General features: G+C 37.8%; 1 protein-coding gene across 1 annotated transcript in view; it reads left to right on the plus strand.

Moving 5' to 3' along the window:
• The window catches only part of SERPINI2 (serpin family I member 2), a 34705-nt gene extending 14795 nt beyond the window's left edge, over window positions 1-19910 (plus strand). The window contains exons 6-9 of the mRNA XM_045503058.1: window positions 7562-7659; window positions 11748-11834; window positions 14872-14961; window positions 19653-19910. Of these exons, the coding sequence (XP_045359014.1) occupies window positions 7562-7659; window positions 11748-11834; window positions 14872-14961; window positions 19653-19729 (352 nt within the window). The 3' untranslated portion in view covers window positions 19730-19910. The remainder of the gene's footprint in view (window positions 1-7561; window positions 7660-11747; window positions 11835-14871; window positions 14962-19652) is intronic.
• Window positions 19911-23173: the final 3263 nt, after the last annotated feature.

Raw genomic sequence — 23173 nt, forward strand, 5'->3', positions numbered from 1 at the left:
CTCTCTGCCCCATCCCCACTCATGCTCTCTCTCTGTCTTAAAGATAAATAAAACATTTTAAAAAAATCTTAAATGCATTGACTTTTCACAAAAGGATGAATCTTCTGATTGATTAAAGGAATGATTTGATTATTTGTTAAGTTCACAAACAATTTTAGTCCATGAGGGCACATTTATTGAATTAAGTTTCCTGAGCACTAAGATCATGGATTGGAAGTTCTGACATACACTTTCTCCCAAATGAATAATTTCCTCACAACAGAAAAATACCCACTTAAAATCTGTGTTCAGTACAGAGAGGGAAAACCATATAGGCTGAGTAAATACTTTAGGGTGGACTGACAATTTTAGATTTTGTTACTCAGCGCCATGGTTCTTTTGTATCTGGATGAATCCATTATGCTTTCAAATTGGTAACTAAAGACTTTAGTAAAACTGAATAGTTTAATCAGCTGTATTAGTTTCCTAGGGCTGTTGTAACAAATGACCACAAACTAGGTGGCTTAAAACAACAGAAATTCATTCTCTCACAGCTCTGGAGGCTAGACGTCCAAAATCAAGGTGTCTGCAAAGCCACCCTCCCCGAGACTGTGTGGAATCCTTTCTTTTTAAAAAAAAAATTTTTTTTTTTTACATTTATTTATTTTTGAGAGACAGAGAACAAGTTGGGGTGGGGCAGAGAGAGGAGGAGACACAGATTCCAAAGCAGGCTCTAGACTGTGAGCTGTCAGCACAGAGCCTGACGCTGGGCTTGAACTCACAAACTGTGAGATCATGACCTGAGCTGAAGTTGGACTCTTAACTGACTGAGCCACCCAGGCGCCCCTGTGTGGAATCCTTTCTTGCCTCTCTGCCCAGTTTCTGGTGGTGATCCAGAATCTTTGGTGTTCCTCTGCTGATAGATGCACCATTCCAATCTTTGCCTCTATTGTCATATGCCATCTCTCTTCACATGGCATTCTCCTTTCTAATAAGGACACTAATCATATTGGATTAAGGGCCAATATTCCATTAGGACCTTGACCTAACTAATTGTATCTGCAATGACCCTATTTCTAAGTAAGGTCACACTGTGAGGTACCGAGAGATAGGACTTTAACATATGAATGGGGGAAGGCACAGTTCAATCCATTACACCAACTATGCTAAGTTCTGTTAATGTAACACAAAATAAAAGCCTCTTTGGTGGCAAAATTTAGTAAATGCCAACAAGAGAAAAATTAATCGTAAGAATGCTTGTATATTAGTAACACTAGGAACATGTGAGTGACTATTTAGATTATAGTTACTATTTAAGAAACATTTCCTTTAATGTATGACTAGTTTAGAATCAAGGTCAATAAGATATAGACTAAAAATGCTAGAGTGCTTTCTAGTGTTTATTATTTGTAACATACCAGATATCTAGTTTTAGAATTACCCCATGTTGGATAGCAGCTAAAATAATCATGTTACTTTGTCTAAATGTATACGGGATCCTGAAAACATGATAGCAGTCAAAATTCCTCAGATCGAAGAGTCTGACACACACTTTCTATGTATGTATCAGATCTTCTCTATATAAGAAACATTCTGAGAATATGTTCTTATGATTATGTGTATGGGCAAAAGTGATTATTTATACATGCAAATAAGGTAAATGAAGAAGTAACTTTCATTTATATAGCATTTTAACTTTGTAGGGCATTTAAAGTAGTTTTTTAAGTTTATTTATTTATTTTGAGAGAGACAGAGACAGTGCAAGCAGGGGAGGGGAAGAGAAAGAGAAAGAGAGAGAGAGAGAGTGAGAATTCTTAGCAAATTCCACGAAGCCAGTGCAGAGCCCTATGTGGGGCTCAAACTCAGGAAATTGTGAGATCATGACCTGAGCTGAAACCAAGTGTCAGATGCTCAACCAACTAAGCCACTCAGGTGCCCCTAATTTAAAGTATTTTAATACTTAATGTTGTGGCTCTACAGTCTGACTTGGTTACATCTTGCATTTTACAGAGAAGGAAACTGAGTCACTCAAAAAATAAATTGATCAACATCCAACTAAGTGTTGGGAGACAGAATTAGCTCTTATGACTACTGTCTTACAGCCTTATGGTTTTATTGGTTCGCTACTTCCTAGAAATTTTATCTCCTGTTCAAAAGCAGATTGATTGGGACCCCACTATGGGCAAGGAACTGGAAAAGATGCAAAGTGATGGACATGTTCCCCACTGATAAGATGGTTACCACTTAGATGGAGTGGGCAAGATTTGTACAAGAAATTTACTAGCAATATACAGCAGTACACAGTAAATATTAAAAGAAAGGTCCAATCAGTAAGCACTAAGGGATTCATGAAAAAGAGAGAGAGAGAGAGAGGGAGGAAGGGAGCAGCAGAAACTGGAGTTATAAAAAAGGGCTTTATGGAAAGGGAAGAACTTGAACTGGGCTTTAAAAGAACTGAGGGGCACCCGGGTGGCTCAGTCAGCTAAATGTCCGACTCTTGACTTTGGCTCAGGTCATGATGTCACAGTTCATGGGTTCGAGCCCTGCATCAGGCTCTGTGCTGTCAGCACAGATTCTCTCCCTCTCTCTCTGACCCACCCTCACTTGCACGCACACTCTCTCTCTGTCCCCCCACCTCAAAATAAATAAACTTAAAAAAAAAAGAAGAATCAAGAAGGTTAAGTCCCATATGGAAAGGGGAATTATTGAAAATTTCCAAGTAGGATAGTGGAATGATGAAGGCAGTGTTTTAGAGAGAAGTATGTGGCAGTCACAATGCCTTTGTTCATGCTGGATAACTTGTCTGAACCCTTTCCCTATTTCCCACTGCCATCCCCATGTTTCTGGATAACTTCTATTGGTCCTTAAAACCAAGTTTGGGTCTTAGAAAGCTTTTCTGATCTTTCCATTCAAGATAACACATCTTCCCATTTCCCTGCTGGGAAAACTTCTCCGAGTATCTCATGTTTATTGCTGCATAGCAGTTATATTAACATTATTATTTCACCTCCCTCACTGGACAATACACTTCTTGAGGTCAGAGCTATGCATATTTCCTTTCTGTGACCTCAGCACAAAGCGTGCATCTGAAAAACAGTAGTTGTTCAATGAGCTTTTATTGCTTTAATCTGAAGAGTAGTGACATTCAAGATGTGTTAGAGAGGGAAAGACTGAAGCCCAAAAGATCAGTTAAAAAACCACTGCAATTATATGTGGCACTAAGTAGTAAGTGTTTAAAGGGCACAGACTCATTGGGAACAGCAAAAAACCGGTGAAGTAGAAAGACATTTAGTGGAGTATTGACTAATGAGATCTGGGTTAAGAAGAAATAGATTGATTTGAGGTTCTAAGTTTGACTTACTAGGAAAATGAGAAGACTGATTTCTTATATTTTTTTAAATTTTTTCTTTTTTAACGTTTATTTATTTTTGAGACAGAGAGAGACAGAGCGTGAACGGGGGAGGGGCAGAGAGAGAGGGAGACACAGAATCGGAAGCAGGCTCCAGGCTCTGAGCCATCAGCCCAGAGCCCAACGCGGGGCTTGAACTCATGGACCACGAGGTCGTGACCTGGCTGAAGTCGGACGCTTAACCGACTGAGCCACCCAGGTGCCCCTGATTTCTTATTGTTTTGTGGCAGTCCTTAGCTGGGCACCTTGGACTTCTAGAAAGTTCTGTGGTAGATTCTCAGAGTTCTTGAAGCCCTTGACACTATTAGCAAATGTATGCATGGATCATCATACATCTGTTTTCTTTGGGGGAGGCTTCATAGTTGTCAATGAATTTTCTGTGTTCTGGGTCTTTAAACTTGTTAAATACTACAGTTCTATTCAAGAGTGTAGTAATAACTAAATAACCTCTTTGTGAGAAGTATCATTCTTCAAAAATATTGACTGATGTGGCATCTCACAGTATCTTTAGCAACTGTTGAGATGAGATCATGGCAAATAGAATATAATACTGAAGACCAAGAGCTTTGCCACCTTTTCACTGTGTAACTTTAATGAACTTTCCTAAGATGTTTCTTTAAATGTTAAATGGGACAGGGGCGCCTGGGTGGCGCAGTCGGTTGGGCGTCCGACTTCAGCCAGGTCACGATCTCGCGGTCCGTGAGTTCGAGCCCCGCGTCAGGCTCTGGGCTGATGGCTCAGAGCCTGGAGCCTGTTTTCGATTCTGTGTCTCCCTCTCTCTCTGCCCCTCCCCCATTCATGCTCTGTCTCTCTCTGTCCCAAAAATGAATAAACGTTGAAAAAAAAATTTAAAAAAAAATGTTAAATGGGACAATGATAATGCACGCCTCACAGAGTTACTTTGCAGGTTACATGAAATCCTGTTTACAATGTTTTTAGTACTCAATATTATCTATTATTATTTTTATTATTATTCTCACTCATTTTAATACATATCAAACATCCCTTGGAGTGCCAACACTGTCCTAGATGCTGCCTCTCTTTACCACATCTCATTTAATCCCCCAAATAAATTTGATAAATATCAATTTTCATATGCACATTACAGATGAGGTACAGACAGGTGAATGCCTTGCCCGTGGTTACACAGCTAATACATGGCAGAGCCAACATTGTGAAAGTCAGAAAACAGGTGTAATGTAGGCAAGCATGAGGGAGAGCACAGAACAGAGCAAGTGTCCGTGATGTATCACGGACATCATGAGCAGCATGAGCTGTAGAGAGGCAGTGCCCAGGAGATAACACCTTCCACAGGACATGAAGTATGTTCTTACTGGGCTAGAAATCGGTCCCAGCTTTGGCCAGCTTTGGGTCTCCAAACAGGTGAATGTGAACTGTATGGGTGAAAGAAAGTGATCTCAGGGTAAATGAAGCTGAATATGAGAATAGAAATGTCATGACTAACTGCAGTAATGATTACAACATGTTCACTTACTTTAACCTTTTGGACACTGATACCAATTGGAATCTTGACTTTACATTAAACAGTGTCCACATATATCTTGTATGTGACAGAAGGCATTTTTAGGTCAGTCCTTGAGATTAACAGAGTATTTCATACATAGACACACACAGACACAGACACATAGATACACACACACACACACAAAAATACACTGCAGGTGATTGGTTAGCAAGTGACCAGAAACTGCCATTTACTTATATAATAATCTAGGCCCACTACTGTCCAAGAGTGGGATTTCAGATGTTGAGGATAGGGACCCCAAGGGAGACCCATCCAAGGCTTTGTGTCAATAACCCAGAGTGCTGGGTGTAAAGGGTGAGGAAGGGACAACGCCAATTCACACTAGGGCCTGCAGACCAGAAGTGGATCCATCTTAAAATGGAAATGCTAATTTTTTTTCCTTCATTTTCTGCACCTGTTACCTATGTTAAACCGCTTCAAGCCCAGTGCTCCTGCCTGGCAGTAACTGTTGGCTTTTAAGCAAATAGATAATGTTTACATCTGCTGAAATATTCATTTCGTGATTACTTAATTGTTAATTGTCTATCCAGTCTTTTTGCTGCTGCTTCTTTTTTTTTCTTTAGATGCATCTTTTGACAATTTTAGATGAGGGTCAAGGAGAAAGGGAAATGAACCACATCTAAAATAAATATTAAGACTCACAAAATTTGGAAGAGGTACATAATGAATGCTGTATCTATATTGATTGAGATTATGACTTCAAATTATATTTTGATGAGAAGGCAACGTGGGTTAGCACATTAACTTTGATTTGGAATGGACCTGAATTTGAATCCCGGCTCTCTGTCCTATCTTGAACCCGAGCCTGGAAATCCTCCTCCTCTATCCTGCACTTTCTTAATTAACGGGAATACTAACTTTCTCAGGTTTTTGTGAAGATTAAAAACTATAATCTATATTAAGTGTCTAACACATGGAAGTGCTGCTTCCCACCTGGCTATTCGTGGCTCCGGTAATTATGGCTAATTAGAAATTGGCTGTAGATTATACTTTTATTAAACGGTTGAATGAGTTTCTATTGCTGTAGGTTTCATTGGGCTGTATTACAGGTAGGACTGTAGCTTAAATGACTCTCCACTGATAATTAGGCATTATTAAAAGTTGTAATAAGTCTTGCAGTATTCTTGTCATTATCCTAAAACTATTATACTAAAAATAGCCTTTTTTTAGGTGAAGCAGAACATTTAGTTTCCACCTTTTAGATGCCTATCCTCCATTTAGTTGTCAAAAAGAACGTGGTAATAAAAACAGGAAAAAAAATGAAGACTTCAAACCCATCATGTTGCCTATTATCTTTCTTAGCTGGAACTGAAAAGAAAGAAGCTGATTTTAAGTCACTATCGGTAGAATTTAATGCCCATGTTGTACCCCATACTCAGGGCTCTGAATAAGTTAATATTTTTCCAAAAAGTATATAATATTTTACCAAGATGTAATTCAGGCCCGGTAAATTTCTGACATATCATGTTCGTTGTTTTCAAGAATTATAATTAAAAAGACTGCTGAATATTTGGCAACTGAAACAATGATGTAATTGGACTGACTGCTCAAGCTAATTTCTAGCTCCTGGTACGGGCCTACCTATTAGTTAAGCAAGGATTCCATCCATGACCAGCCTTGTCTGTATCCAAACTGGACAGCACAGGGGCAAATGCCCATCAGTTCACAGACTGAGCTCCTCAGGCAGGACTTGCTCTGGAATCTCACTGATGTAAGACATATACAGAACTTCCTGTTTTTTTCTTTCATGAAGTTTCCAACCTGGTTTTAAATGGCACATCGATGCTTCTGGCATCTATAAAGTCGGTAAGTACTAGCTTTTCTTTTTGCTTCCTTTTTAGTGAAATGGTAAAGTGAGGCTCAGTGTTCTGTTAGATTGGAATCACAGATCAGCCTGAGAGACTCTTTGAGAGTCTCTGGTTAAGGTCTTCACATCAGGCAAGGTGAGGTTGGAAGACTTGAGTGGAAGCTAGGGTCCTAACTTAGGGCCCTGCATTGGAAGAAGTGGCCAGCAATTTTTTTCCTCCTATAATTTTTATCTTTAATTTCCTTTCTCTGTTTTACCCCTTTCACAGGACCTGTTGGGAAGACATTAGGTGTGTCCATAAAGTGAAGGAAGTCACATCAGCTGTGACAATAGATGGGAAGAACAATAGATTATTAATGCCTCTCTGTACTTCAGTAGCCAACAGTCTTCTCCAAGGGCTGTTGGTTCCTGCTCCCTTTCCACAGTATTTTGGATGTGTGCCAGGAGCCATCTTTGATGGTGTGAAAAACAGTATATGTAGTTGCTGGAGGGAAACTTTACATTTCTAGGGAAGGAGCCAAGTAATTGAAAACTTAGAACTCTCACCCTGTTTCATTAGATAATTACAACTTCAAAAAATATAGTATTTTCTTCCCCCTTCTCACCAACCATTTATCTGGGAAGCAAGTTATTAGCAACCTCAGAACTCGGGGAGCTCGGGGAAAATGGTATTATATACGAGAAAATGCAATTGGGATAAAGAAAACAAAAGATTTCACATTATATTCTCTTCCAAGTCATCCATTTTATAGAAAACATTTTGGTAGCATAAAGGTGCACGGTTTTTCAAGACTTTTCCTCTTCATTTTTTTTTTAACAGATTTAAAGTCGAACAAAAATTAGACTTCAAAGAAGCTTTGTATTCTTTGAATATAACTGAGATATTTAGTGGTGGCTGTGACCTTTCTGGAATAACAGGTAGTATGATAAGTATGTCTTATGTTATTATGTTAATATGTTTTCCTAGTAATTCTGTTAACTGACTGATCTGAAAGAGCCTTCGGCCTCAGAAAACACATGCATGATAACTAAATGTCATAGTCATGTTGAGCCGTGTGTAAACAAGCACTTTATTTTGCATTTAAGTCATTTTCCTTAATGAAAGTCAGAAAGCATTTTGGAATGTTAGCTAAGCCTTCTAACCATGCTTGTAATAAAACTGTGTAGGTAAAGTATTACAGGGGCTTTTATTTCAGCCCTGTTTGGATTTCCTTATCAGAATAATGGAAATTACAACGTTGAGTCTCTCATCTAAGCAGAGCTAATAAAACTCTTATAAACCAATTTGCAAATGTTAATTTGGTAATATTGGAGCCCATGAAATAGGCATCCACAAGCTGCTGGGTGATGAACGTAACCTAGAAATTGTGATGAATCTGAAGCTTGCAGTTTCAGCTTAAGACTAACCACACATCCCCGGAGATGGAGCTTTTGTGCTAACTCACACCTGGGAAACTGCACATGGCTAAGAGGCTCACTCACACAACAAAGCCCAAGACACTCTTTTATTTTTTTCTTGTCCTGGCAGTACCTGCTAGTTCAAAAATTACCAGCTAAAAAGAAAAAAAAAGTGGACAAAGAGGGCTGATGTGTCCCCATTTTCTTACCTGCTTTTAAATTCAGTCTTCTGTTTTATAAAAAGGGGCCTAACCTTACAAGCTTGTCTGTCTGATGGAGTTTTGTATCATCACATGGAAATATTGTGTATTCCTATGTAAATTTCTGGGCTTCGGAGAAGTATTCATTAATCTATTCACTCATCAATTATGTGGGTAAATGAACAGAATGAGTGAGCTTTCCTGGTGGAGGAGGTGGGTGGGGTACTCTGGTGACAGATGTTCATTATTACCTTCACACATGATTTAGCTACTTGTTCTCACACTGACAGATAGATCTGACTTCTCTGACAATTTCATCAGCATCAGCAATGAGGCAGCGAACGTTAAATACTGCACCACGATGCTATCTAAGTGTGCCCTGGAACACAGCCACCTTGCCAACCTAAAATAAACCAAGCCATTTGTCAAGCACCTCTTCCTGTTAAACTTCTTTCTGGCCTTCAGAAGCTCACTTGCTGTACCTCAGACATTTAAAACAGCCACTCACCCTGCAAATCCCCAGCAATTTGTGACTTCTATAAAATTTCCTTTCATAGGCAGATTTATCACGAAAATACCCCCAAAATGCTATATAAAAGAATTTGTGCAAGAGGATAACCTTAAATAGAGAAAAACAAATATCCAACACTTTCTGCTCTTTCTCTCCTGAGTTGCCTATTTGAGTTGCTTTAACTGCTTGGGTTCTGTCTTACTGCCTGAAATAAAATAGTCACTGGCCCTACATCTGGACATTAAGAGAACACTACATTCCCTGCTGTCCCTACATATCATTTGTACAATAAACATTCACTAAAAGCTACTGTGAATCAGTCCAACACCAGTGCCTTGGGATATTTACACAAGAGCTACTATCCTATACTCCTGTAATTCACAAGCTTTGGATGAAATGTTTTCAGACAGTTACTTCGGAAACCTTGAGATGAATGTTTGACTTCGCACTGTTATTACTTTTGTGTTACCTTTAGTAAAATATTTAACCTTTCTGAGCCTCAGCTTTCTAATTTGTTAAATGAGATCATAAATCCCGGTGGAGGAAAAAAAAAGAAAGAATGGATGTAAATCTCCTCGTTCAACATCTGACACAGAGTAGATGCTCAATAAATGTTCAATACAAAAAAAAAAGTGGGGTAATGGCACATTAATATTTATTTGGATGTTTTGTAGCAAAGCTGTAAAAGGGTTCTCATCCTCTTAATTTGACAAAGACATAGTTGGAATTATCATAGAAAAGGAAAAAAAAATATTACAAACCTGAGAAATCAGTGAGTTTATAGAGTCCAGATTCCTTATTTGTCTATTATCTGTCAGGTCCTGTTCTTGTCCCAAGATCAGGCCTACTTTGTGGAAAGACAGGATACATGAGTCCAGAGGCCCAGTCTAATAGCCATGGAGTCACTTGATCTGGTACCAGTGCTAAAGTGGGTGAAAGTCTCCACTCCATCCCAACATGCTTTTTGTTCTTCACTCTTGCCTTGGTACGGCGCCCTAGGTCCTCTACTCTGGGCGCCATATGTGAATCTTACCTTATTTTAGGTAGTCCTTAGGAAAGAACACGCTTATTTGCCTGACCTTTTAATAGACCATTCTCTTGCATTTCAAGATATGCATGTCCCCTCTTTTCTATCTTATGTGTCTCTGTCACTGGACATGTTCATGTCCTTTGATTTATTTGTTTGATAAGTATTTATTGTCTACCAATGACGTGCCAGGCAGTTTTCTAGGGATGCATGAAATGGACAGAGTTCCTCTTCTAGTGAAGTCTACATCTACTGATGAATAATTAACAAGTAATTAGTTAATTAAATAGTGAGGTGATGGATGCTGTGAATTAACTAAAATACCATCATGGAATAAAAGGTGATTAGGTCAGGGGCGCCTGGGTGGCGCAGTCGGTTAAGCGTCCGACTTCAGCCAGGTCATGATCTCGCGGTCCGGGAGTTCGAGCCCCGCGTCAGGCTCTGGGCTGATGGCTCAGAGCCTGGAGCCTGTTTCCGATTCTGTGTCTCCCTCTCTCTCTGCCCCTCCCCTGTTCATGCTCTGTCTCTCTCTGTCCCAAAAATAAATAAACATTGAAAAAAAAAAAAAAGGTGATTAGGTCAGATAAAAGCAGACTCAGGGTGGGAAGGGATTACTGGATTGGGAAGTAACACTTTGGGGGGACCTGAAGATCAAGGGAGCCAGTCCAGGAAAATTCTGGAGAAGGGGGTATTAGGCAGGAGAGTTAGGGCTAACGCCTTGATACCTGACCTTGAGCTGGAGCTACTGGCTGAGGAGAGGAGGGTAGCAGAGGTAATCAGGGCCCCAGGTGAAACATCCCAAGCAATTTGGAGTTTATTTTTAGGAAGCCATTTTTTATGCAAATATCCCTTTGATGACTTCTATATCTTACCTGAGGGGCTCTGCCTTTCCGTAAGCTGTCAGAGCTGGTTACCGTTGGTAAGGTATTCCTTCCTGAATCCTTCTAAATCTGGTGGTTTGGGTGGAGTCTGCGTGATCACATCAGCTTTCTCTCCCAAGAGAGATGAAGCTCTCTTTTCTCCTTTCTCTTCAAGATTCCAGGCCCATGGTCCTTCCTTTACCTTCTGGCCACAACTGAACCCATGACCATGTTTCCGCTGTCTCTCTGGGGGACACTGTCGGATCTAAGTGGTCCTGACACAGCAGGAATGGCTGATGGCTTCTGAACTCGTGGCTTCACTTCCCCATTCTCAAGGAGACTATCCCCGCAGGTCACAAGATCAGAAATGCTTCACACACACATCAGTTCCACCAAGGGGAGATGAGGGGCATGTTCTCTCAGCTTGTATCCACACCGGAACAGAATGTTGTAAGACACTATCTTACACTGAGAAATTTGACAGGTTTTAAAGCATAGCTCTGAAGTGATTTTGTAACAGATGACACAAAAGCTCTTTAGACTTTCATAGCCTCACCAGTCTTGAAAGAAAGTAAATTTTGTTTTAAAGTCAGATCAAAACTGAATACAGAATTTGAAAGGCAAGTTGGCTTTGAGGTTGAATACATAGGGTGGGATTAATTTAAATCTGAAAAGCCTTTTTCATCTTGTCTGTAGACCATAGCTAAGGGGGCAAAACCTTCTGTCCATACAAATATTTCACTTAGTGGGATACCTGATTTGAGGCTTATCCTCTTCTGTCTTTTCTTTTGTATCTGGGCTAAATTTGATCTCTCTCTCTATGGGTCTCCGTATCATTTTTGCAAGAGCCAAACCTAAGCCACCGTCATCTCTAGCAAATTAAGTAACTTGGAGTAAGTTTTTTTTTTTTTCCTATTCTTTGTTCATTTGAAAATGTAATTAACATGGGACCCAATAAGTAATGGCTCTGACATTTTAATCCTTAAATACACTTTTCTATTTTCCAACAGATTCAGCTGAGGTATTTGTTTCCCAAGTCATGCAACACGTTTTTTTTGAGATAAATGAAGATGGGAGCGAAGCTGCGGCATCAACCGGTAGGACAAATGGTTTTGTCGCGAGAAAAGACTCGGGGGAGAATTAGCGACATTAGAGCACTGGAGTTTCTGCATACCCAGATCTCCTGCTTCCCTCCTGCCGTTTAGTATATTATAGGAAGAAAAGAGAAATTGGCTATTTTTGCATCTCTGCGGCCGCAGCTTAATAAAAAAGGGAAGGGAAGGGATTTGGTTAGGAGATGAGGCCCATCTACTGATATTTGTTTATTTGTAAATGGGATTTTACCTGCCAATTAGGAGATAGGACCTGTGGAGGAAACTGTAGGCTGGCTCAAACAAGAAATTCTTATTGTCCAGGAATGCTTACTTTTAAGGGACTGAATTAATTTCATCCTTCTATTACACGAGGCAAGTCCCTACTTTTCTAATATGGTGTTTGTCATGATCTCTATTCCAGTGGCTCTCAAACTTAGCTGCACGTTAGAATCACCTGGAATGCTTTTTAAAATCCTATGCCCAGTCTACCTCCCAAAATAATTAAAGTTGCATCTCTGGAGATGCAGTCCAGACTCTGACATTTTCTTATGTTTCCCTAAGTGGTTTAAATGTGCATCCAAGGTTGAGAACCATTGCTTAACAGTGGCTTCCAGCCACCTGTTACTCCAAGTGTAGTGCGTGGACCAGCAACATCAGCATCACTTGGAACTTGTTAGAGATGCAGACCCTGAGGCTCAACCCGAGACCTACTTAATCAACATCTTTGTTTTCCAAGGTCCCTAGGTGATGTGTGTACACATAACAATTTGAGAACCACTCCTTTTGATGGATTTCCTTGAATTAATGGTATTTTGAATAATATCTAGGCTGCACACAAGTAATACTCAAAAATCATTGGAGGAAATTTCATTAGAAATGCAAAAGCCACTTTCATGAATGTCTCATAATCCCTGTTTTAATTCCTTAGACTACTCTGATTGTAGTCAATATGTCAAAGACATGCACCCTTTATAGCATCTTATTGATAAATTTCTGTAAATTTACATCTGTGTCGTTAATTTCTTGGTTAATTTGTAATGCTAGGTAGTGCCAATGGATTTTGATATCTGGGTGGGTCACACCAGACTCCCACTACCATTCTGTCATCTCCTGAAGGACTTTGCATTACTGTGCTCAAGGAACGTAGATTGGAAGAGATGGGTTATTTCAATATAGGAGAAATAAATAAGTTGCATTGGATGAAGTTATTGGCCTATGTAGACAAATTTTCCAGCTGTTTTGACGTAAGAGTCTTTACAGATCATCGCCTGATCCTCTCACTGTATTGGTGAAGAAACAGGCCCACAACGTGAACTGGTTTGCCAATGGTCATACTATTAATTGACAGCAGAGTATGAACTCTAATCACGTTCCCTGACTTCAAGTTCAGCACTCTTTCTACTGTCACCCACGGCTTCTAATGTTTAGAGTTCTCTAAGAGGCCATAACGATCACTCGGGGATCAGCAGGCCCCCTGATGTATTACACATCAGAATAGGTTTAAGTGTGAGCATTTTGACTTTCAGGCATCTGCTCAGTGGATGCTCAAGAACAAAAAAAAGCTCAAGCACTCGTCCAAATGAGAATGAGAGTGACACTGACTATGCTTTTTTTGTATTCTATCATCAATTCAGACATAATTTGCCTGAATACTTAATTATCTGTATTTGCTGGTAATTTGGGCATCATAGCCCTGATATTTCGGGTAGGAGAGTGCCTTGCATTTTGTATTTTGCACTTAATTCTGAAGGGCATCAGAATCAGCCACTTTGTCAGAAGAGTTGTTTTGAGCTGAAGAAAATTGAGAAACAGCACATAAAAAAGAGCTCTCTACTCTCCCCAGATCTGCCTAAACGCAGGACGTGCGTTTCCTTGTGAAGGTGTCTCTCTTCTCTCCCATATCGGGAGAAGGAGAACAACCTTTACCACAGGACATGAAAACTGGCACTGAAATGAGTCTGCATAACAAACCTTACTGAATAACCCTCTCATACCATTGATTGCCCCTATGTATTTACCTTCCCACAAGTTATTGCCCCAGAAGCATGCCCCCCTCCTTTTTTTTTTTTTTTTGTCTAGTCACTTCTCCACAGTTTGTTAAACAGGTAGATTAGCTCTCAAACCTAACATTTTTGGGAATATTTACTTCTTTTCCGTAAAGCTTCTCTGGGGATATGAAATGAACCATTTTTTCTGTTCATGTCTTTTGTCAGTTTAATTTGCATACCCCAGTCACAGTGTAGAGGATACATTTTTTTCCTTCTCTACCATTATTTTCCAATTCTGATCACTCATGTGGTATTTTTTTAATGACTTTTTCATGACTCAGAAAATTGTGTGAAATCATTGCGGTATTGGTAAAGAACACATCTGAATTGAGTGTAGACACAGGAAAAAAAATCCAACCATTTAAATTTACCCACTCTAAATGTTGGCAAATGCTATAATGGAGCCGCCTGATATACATTATTATAGTAAATAATAATTAAAGGCAGCAAATCTCTGTTTCTAATCATATAATAAAAATCCCATACTCATTCACAGTACAAAGCCTAAAAGCTCTGAGCCCACAGAATGATTTTGGAAAAGTTAAAAAAAGAATAAATTTGAATGCAGATGTAATTACCACAAGCCTGAACAACAAAAATAAAGTGCAGACATATCTAGATAGGAATTAAGAGTTAAAACATTATAAGAATAAATCATATAATGTAAATAAAAAGTGAGTGGAAAATTACTGTTTAAAAGAAGAAAATTTGCAGCTGCTTTCACTAAATTGAATCAAGAATCTGGCTTTCTTCTTCATTGAACATAAATGTGAAGTGAGAATAATTCCATGAATAATCCAATATTTGTTCTTCTGCTCTTTGATTTTTAAATTTATTCTAAATTTCCCTGTATTTTGAAAATGGTTATTTTTCTACACGTTAACTCCTGAAACAAAATGGCTTTTCCTGTTTACAAAAAAGTATTATGGATATATTTTCTTTACTCATCTTTTAATGTGAACATCTAAATAACTGTTGTCTCTGTTTCATAGGCATGAACATCCCTGTGATCATGAGTCTGGCTCAAAACCAATTTACAGCAAATCGTCCATTTCTGTTTATTGTGAAGAATAGCCCAACAGGTATCTTTTTGAGAATTCTCTGGGGCAACTGCTTATGTTAAACAGACCCAGTTCTAGCTGCTATTTAGTTTTTATTTTAAGTTTATTTATTTATTTTGAGAGAGAGAGAGAATGTGCCCGAGACAGGGAAAGGCAGAGAAAGAGGGAGAGAGACAATCAGCACAGAGCCTGACATGGGGCTGGATCTCATGAACGGTGAGATCATGCATGACTGGGGCCAAAATTAAGAGTCGAGTAGAGTGCTTAACTGACTGAGCCACCCAGGCGCCCCTAGCTGTTATTTGTAATCTATATATCTGAAATCATTTATTCCTTCAATTTATTAAGTTTATTGCAATTTTTAAATTTATTCCTTCAGTGGCTATTTGTGGAGTGCCTCTTTTATACCAGGTATTTTAAAGGTGACAGGGGCCTAAAAGTGGTAGTAATAGCTGCCAACACAGCAATTAAATATGGTAGCCATTTTAAACCCCCATCTCTAAAGCTAACACCATTCCAGTAGCTTAGATATTTGACAAATAACAACACAGAAGCTCAGAGAGAGGTTATATAATTTGTCTAAGGCCATACAGTTGGAACACAGCAGAGGGGAAATAGCACCTGTTTGTCTCAGAAGGTAACTCTCTGTGATGTTATAATCGGAGTAGAAATTGGGAGTTGCACGGATGCGAAATTGGGAGTTGCACAGTCACTTTTTTGGGTAGATTCCCAAAGAAGTGACTAGCTATGGGCTCTGAGTGGGAGGGAGAGGTCACATGTATGCAAATATATGCAAATATATACAACTCTCCAATGTGGGCTGTTGGTGAAAGATGATGCAGTTATAGTTACAAAAGGTAGAGGTAGTAGTGGATTGGATTGCATTTGACAAAATGGCAACAGGTGGAGTATTTGGCCAAGGGCTCTGCACACAATGTCAGTATCCCTAGAGACTGACAGTGTGAACGTGGGTGTCAGAGTGGGCTCAAGTCCCAGCTCTGTTAACTAATAGTTGTAAGACAAGTCAATTAAACCTCCTAAGCCATATTTTCTTCACCTCCAATTTAAACACAATATTAGTACTCATCTCCTAGAGTTAAGTAAAAGAATATATGAAGCCTGTAACACCGTGCCTGACACATAGTGTTCATTATGAATAAATCAATAAATATAAATGAGTGAATGACTGAATACATGAAAGAAGGAAGGAAAATGGAAAAGTTGCTTTTTATAAATTGTTATATGGAAAAGAGACACAGTTAATTTCAGATCTGAATCTGTTAGATTAGCTCATGATGGTGCTCATACTATCGACCCCCTAAAGGATATACTAGTGTCTTTTTTTAGGCTCCGTGAAACCAATGCTGAGTGACCCTTTCGAAAGTTATATCTTGGAAACAGTGAGGCAGTTTTAGGTTTGCTGAGATTGCATTAACACAACTTCAATTCCAGTGGATGGGTCAGTGTTAAAAGATATTCTGAGAATGTCATTTGATCTATACATCTTTAACCTTTGGATAACTCTAATTTCTTACAATTAGTATGTAATTGTTAAGTACGGAGAACAGAAAGAAATGGAGCTATATTGGACATCAGTGCATAAGGAAATAATTTAGAATAATGATGTTTGACTCTCAGTTTTCTAAGTTGAAGAACAAAGGCCATGTAATTGCTATCTGTTAAGCAGCAATGAAAATTCAAAACCCCAAATAATCCATTTATTTATTTATTTGTGATAATGCTTAACCATCAGACCTTAATGACAATTTCTACTGTTTCGTGATCTTTATTGTAATGAGACTTTCTAAACTAGGGTTACTCCCTTAAAGTAGTGTTCGAAATGAATAGCGACTCATTCATCGGAGGCTGTAAATTGTTGCCATATAAAATGTAGATTGGGCTATTATGTGAAGACAATATACATTCAGTGATTTATTTATTTTCCTCTCACAAATGAACTGAGGAAATCATTGAGGTTGATGAAAATGGTGCCTTAACATAGCATAGTGAACTACTAAGTGGCTTAACACTTTATATAAAATATATTCATTTAATGATTTCTGAAGTATGAGGGATGGATGATTTTAGATTTAGTGCAAATCAATTTTTATCTAGATTTAATATTTTCTTTCATTCAGACAGTCCTCTTGTGCAAAATACAAACATTATTTGTATTTTTCTATCATGTTCGTCTTATATTTCAGTATATTTACCCGAAGCTCCTATTAAGCCAAACTTGCAGGGAAACGAAGAACACTTTTTCTTCTTTTAGGCTGAGGGTGTAGGCCAGTGTTAGAGACTTTCAGAAGAAAATTGTGAAAGATGCTACACGAATGTGCCATTTCTTAGAGAGTGAATGATGATTCTGAAACTGACAGTACTCCACACACAATAAAAAAAAATATATATATATATGTATGTATATGTATGTATATATACATACATATACATACATATATATATATATATATATTTTTATATATATATAGTGTGTTTAAAATTCTTTTGGGTTTTGTGTTTGAAGAAGCAGACTGAAGGATATCTATTAAGAAATCCTTCTTCTGGCTTTGGTTATGCTATTGTACTTAGTATTGTATTAGGTGGTAAAAGTTGTTTCTATCTGATGGAGATGTATGAATATATTGATTAAATATGGGGGACACCTCTTTGAGAAGGGGGACTGTAGAGAAAATGGAAACAATAATTTCTGTTTCAGCCTACCTCTAGATCCATTCCTGTTATGTCCAGGAAGAGTTTGCTAATCCATCCAGTTTAGTGGAGAGTAGATAGGTGACTGCATATGGACTCCATTCAAACTGTGGTTCTCCGTGGTCACAGAAACAGATCGAAAAGGCTAGGACAAATGGCTTTTATGTAATGTCTTCTGCTTCTGAGCATTTAAAATTTTAAACAATTGTCTTCAATTATGAGGTTAGGTTCCATAAAAGTGACTTTAAAAATATCTAAACAATTCCAGTAAGCATTTTAATGCTGTAGAGTTATAAAGATACAACCATCATTGCTGATTCCTATTGTCACAAAATCCTGGGAAAGTTATTTATGTGTCTCCATCTATTTGAAAAACAGGAGTATTTGTTTTCTTTTTATTGGAGTTATTTTGAGATTTTTGAGGCAAAGTATTATTGATTATAATCATAAAAAGAAAAAATCTGCTGGAGATTATGTCTATTTCCATGTTACTGGCTCTACTAAGAGTGACTGTCTTTGGACTGAACACTAGGGTTAATGAAAACTGTTATTTCAAATACATTTCAGTATAATTTTCATTAGCTTTAAACTTATGTAAAATTTATTTTATCACTTTTGAAATTCACATTTATTTGTTTTCTTCTCTGTGTGTGTGTGTGTGTGTGTGTGTGTGTGTGTATATATATATATATATGTAATTTATTTTCAAGTCAGCTAACATACAGTATATATAGAGTGTGCTCTCGGTTTTGGTGGTAGAGTCTCATGATTCATCACTTACATATAACACCCAGTGCTTATCCCAACAAGTGCCCTCCTCAATGCCCATCACCCATTCCCCCCCCTCCTCCCCCCATCAGCCCTCAGTTTGTTCTCAGTATCCAAGAGTCTCTTATGATTTGCCTCCCTCTCTGTTTGAGACTATTTTTCCCTTCCCTTCCCCCATGGTCTTCTTTCAAATTTCTCAAGGTCCACATATGAGTGAAAATATGATCTTTGTCTTTCTCTGACTTATTTCACTTAGCATAATACCCTCCAGTTCCATCCACGTTCTTGCAAATGGCAGGATTTCATTCTTTCTCATTGCCAAGTAGTATTCCATTGTATATATAAACCACATCTTCTTTATCCATTCATCAGTTGATGGGCATTTGGGCTCTTTCCATAATTTGGCTATTGTTGAAAGTACTGCTATAAACATTGGGGTACATGTGCCCCTGTGCATCAGCACACCTGTTTGGATAAATTCCTAGTAGTGCTACTGCTGGATCATAGGGTAGTTCTATTACATATGTCTGTAAGGAACGTAAAAGTCAAGGCAACGCTTGGCACTGATCCATTCAAGCCACTTATCTTACCCTAGTTTAAAAGAAAGGTGAATGGGTTTTTGATACATCTTGTATTTCTACGTTGTCCTCTAGTTCTTAGTTCCCTTTCACCTGCAAACACAGAACAGCTGGACTCAGGTGTTTACGTGTGTGCTGTGTACAATATCACCCCAGTGAGGATTTGAAAGCACTAGACAATAGAAAATATTGTCTTTTGCAGTAAGTTTTGATTCTGAGCTGAAGGAAGACAGAAGCTGCACTCTTAACCTTAAAGACTTATGTTACATGTATAAAAAGATGACTGCAAATGCCTTAAATTAAAAACTCCACCATGCTCGTCACCATCTCATTATATTATGTTTGCCTGAGTCTCTATATTGAGAAGAATACCTCTCCGCCACTTTATTTTTGCCTTCCTGTATGAAAAACAGGACTAATGCATTTTCCATGACAAGCTGTTGTCGGTGTTAATTTACTTCATAAATTACCAGAAAATGATTAATACTTATATAATTACATATTTTAGACAAAGGAGAGGGTTTCACTGTTCGACATGGTCTATTTATCTTATAGATAAATAAAATATTAAATGATTTGTTAAAATATTCAGAAAGACTAATTATTATCAACTTTTTTCTCCAGTAGTTCCTAGGTTTTTTTTTTTTCTTTTCCTAGACTCAATTTTATTTATGGGAAAGGTGACAAATCCTGACACCCAAAAGATGAAGGCAAGAGATTTGGATTCACTGTGAATGAAAAACACAGCCTCAGAATATAAGATGATTCCTGAAAAATAGTTGATCAGCAAAATAGCATCATCTTGCAAATACTTCCTACACATCTTTTTCTGTTTGTATCTGTATTAATCTGTACTAATACAGACATGTACTAATGAATAAGGGAAATTATTAATAAATGAAATTGTGCATTTAATGTTTCTGGTCTTTCTGTATGTTTTATAAAGTCTATATGAATCAAAAGCGGAGAACTTACATAAAATGTTAGTGTGTTAGAACAATCTCATCAAATTTCTATCTTAGATATCAAAGTCTCTGTATTCCTCAAAAACTGACCATATGACCATATGACCATATGACCATATAACAGCAGCGTTATCCAGACCATGTAGAAGTAAGGTCAAGAGAGAGTGTGGGCGTGGTGTGTGTCTCTCCAGGTGCCATTTAAGGTACAGAGATCTAGTATCTATGACTGTAGATGCACTTTAAGTATTTTGCTAATCTTAATCTTGGTTTTTTTTCAGTTTTTATTTTAATTCCAGTTAGTTAACATACAGAGTTGTATTAGTTTCAGGTGTTCAAATAGTGATTCAACAATTCCATACATCACCCAGTGCTGGTCATGACAAATCCACCCCTTAATCCCCATTACCTATTTTACTCATCACCTCACTCACCTCCCTTCTGGTCACTATTGGTTTGTTCTCTGTAGTTAAGAGTCTGTTTCTTGGTTTGTCTCTCTCTCTCTCTCTCTTTATCTGTCTCTCTCTTCCTCTGTTTTAATGAATGGATAAAGATGTGAGATATATCTATACATAAGATAGATATATAGATAGATACATAGATAGATAGATAGATAGAAAGATATAGATATAGATATAGACAGTGGAGGAATATTATTCAGCCATAAAAAGAATGAAATCTTGCCATTTGCAATGACATGGATGGATCTAGAGAGTATAATGCCAGGTGAAATGCGTCAGTCAGAGAAAGACAAATACCATATGATTTCACTCACATGTGGAATTTAAGAAACAAATGAGCAAAGAGAAAAATCTTAATTGTAAGTCCATGTATTACATTTACTATTTGCCATTGTTTCAATACCTTTTGGGGTATATCAATTTTTTTTCTTCTGATTTATGCTTTAAACATGTAAAAGAAAGTAAAATAATGAGAACTTTTATAAAATTTTCCTATGTATGAAAGTGGCAGCTAAATTAGTGTGATTTAGGGAAGCTGACCTTCCAAGATTTTGTAACACTGAATGACAGATGTATTAGGGCCAAGATTGTAATCTATAAAGATTAAATGCAGAACCCTTTCTCTGCCTACTCTCAAATGTCAGATCCAAATATTCAAAACAATGCTACATTCCAATGATTTACTAGAACACGTTTCATTGTTTTTCCATTTTGATGTTAATACTGTAAAGTGCCCTTTTGTTTGTTTGTCTAGGCAGCTCTTGGTAGAGAATTTAATGATAATGGCAACCCATTGTTGAGCCTAATCACCTGTTAGGCACTGAAATAGGTATTTTATCTACATTATGTTAAACATACTAAAAACCCTGTGGAATAATGTTACCCATGTTCCAGATGAGAAAACTGAGGCTCCAAGCCAGCATATAAATTAGTCACAGAAATAAAGCAAAGAAATATGGTGGCCTTTAAAGTATTTCCAAGTTTGAAGACAAGAATATCTGAACTAGAAGCTTGTGACCATAATCACTGAGTCATATTCCCTTCTACATAAGTCCTTCCAAGTAGTACAGATCTTCCCCCTAAAACATTGTGCTGACTAGTCTCTGAAGTCTAGGTTTCTATCTACAGAAGAATCTAGAACAATACTCAAGACATTATGAAGACAACTTTATAATTAATTATGATTGCGTAAAACTATAACATAATTGCAAGCAATGTTCCTTTTTCTAGACTGTCAACTTGAGCTTACTTAACCTATAGCACAGTAAATGCTAATCTATATGTTAATGATATGCCACAAATTTGTTGCTCATCACGAGGCTGGTTTAAAAATACACTTCCTCGATTAAGGAAGAAGAGAGTAATAAGCTGTTAGAGGACAGTGGTTGTCTTCAGGTCTGTCCACATTCCTGTTTCCTTTGGAGCCTTAGGATCCTCTTCCATGTGTAACATGTCAGGTTGCTCTGGAGATTGATCTGTTCTTTCCAGAACTATTAACTGAGCTTCCACCCTGTTCCAGGCACTGCTCTGGGTACCAGGGATATACTAGTGAACAAATCAAACGGGGTCTCTGCCTTCATGGAGCTGACATTTTACTGATGGCAGAAAACAATAACCAGTGAACAAATAAAACAGGGCAAGGAAATAAGAAGGGTTTTATAAATGAGACTATGTAATAAGTTGACTGCCCAAGTTTTAAGTTAAGTAGATATTTTCATAATATGGTTCTAATGTATTTGCTTTTCTTGAATAAGATCTGCCAAATATCTGCCTCAGGTTCCCTCCTATAGAGCCTGATTTTGCACTGTCAAATGTTTTTCTTCCCTGATTTCATGCTCTGCATCTGGTAGGTGTTACTTGGGTTTCAAAAGGAGAACATTTAAGCTCCTTATAGAAGAGGGAGTAGCTTTCTGGTGTGGATTCAAGCTGAAAATCCCCTCTTTCCCCACTTCCAGGTTCAAGAAACATAGTTGCCATAGCACTTTCAAGATTAAAACCTGTAATCTTTACCTTCAGGGAAATTAACTCAGTAGTTATTATAGGTCCATATCACAAAGGTTAGAAATTTCTGGAACATATTTATAAAATATAAATATATATATATTAAATAACATAAGTATGAAATCATTTTCTTTGCCAAGCTATATACAATCTTTAAGATTCACAACAGTCCATAATCTATGTGGGATAAAAATATTGTCAAATAAATACCCCTTGAAAAAGTCTAATGCATCACATACATATTACATATACATTTTTTTTCCTCCTTGAGGCAAAATGGCCATAGTAGTATTTGGGGGGAACTTTGGAATTGGGTTTCTTGACTTCACATAGTTATAATTCATGGTATATTTTAGGGTGAAGAGTATGCTATATCGGGCAGTGGGACCTAGGGGTCAAAGACCTGACATTTCTGTTTTGGGGTGAGATTTATAGAATTCCATAAATTTCATAATAATGATCTGGAAAACTTGAAATACACAGAGAAAAATTAGGCAGATTTCATTAGGAGTCAGTGATTTGGACTTCTGGAAATAAGGTATTTTCTCACTGGATAGCCTCAGACCATTGAGATACACCCAGTGTGCGGCTGACCCCTGAGCTGGGGATCCTGAGACTGACTCCATGCATAGGATGGAAAAGTGGGCCTACTATAATCTGTTTGTTTGTAAAGCAGGTTTTTTGTTGTTGTTGTTTCTGTTGTTGTTGTTGTTGTTGTTTTCCCCCCTGCATTTCTCTTTTTCTGGCTTCATGT

Source organism: Leopardus geoffroyi, chromosome C2 (assembly GCF_018350155.1).
Source record: "Leopardus geoffroyi isolate Oge1 chromosome C2, O.geoffroyi_Oge1_pat1.0, whole genome shotgun sequence".
NCBI lineage: Eukaryota > Metazoa > Chordata > Mammalia > Carnivora > Felidae > Leopardus > Leopardus geoffroyi.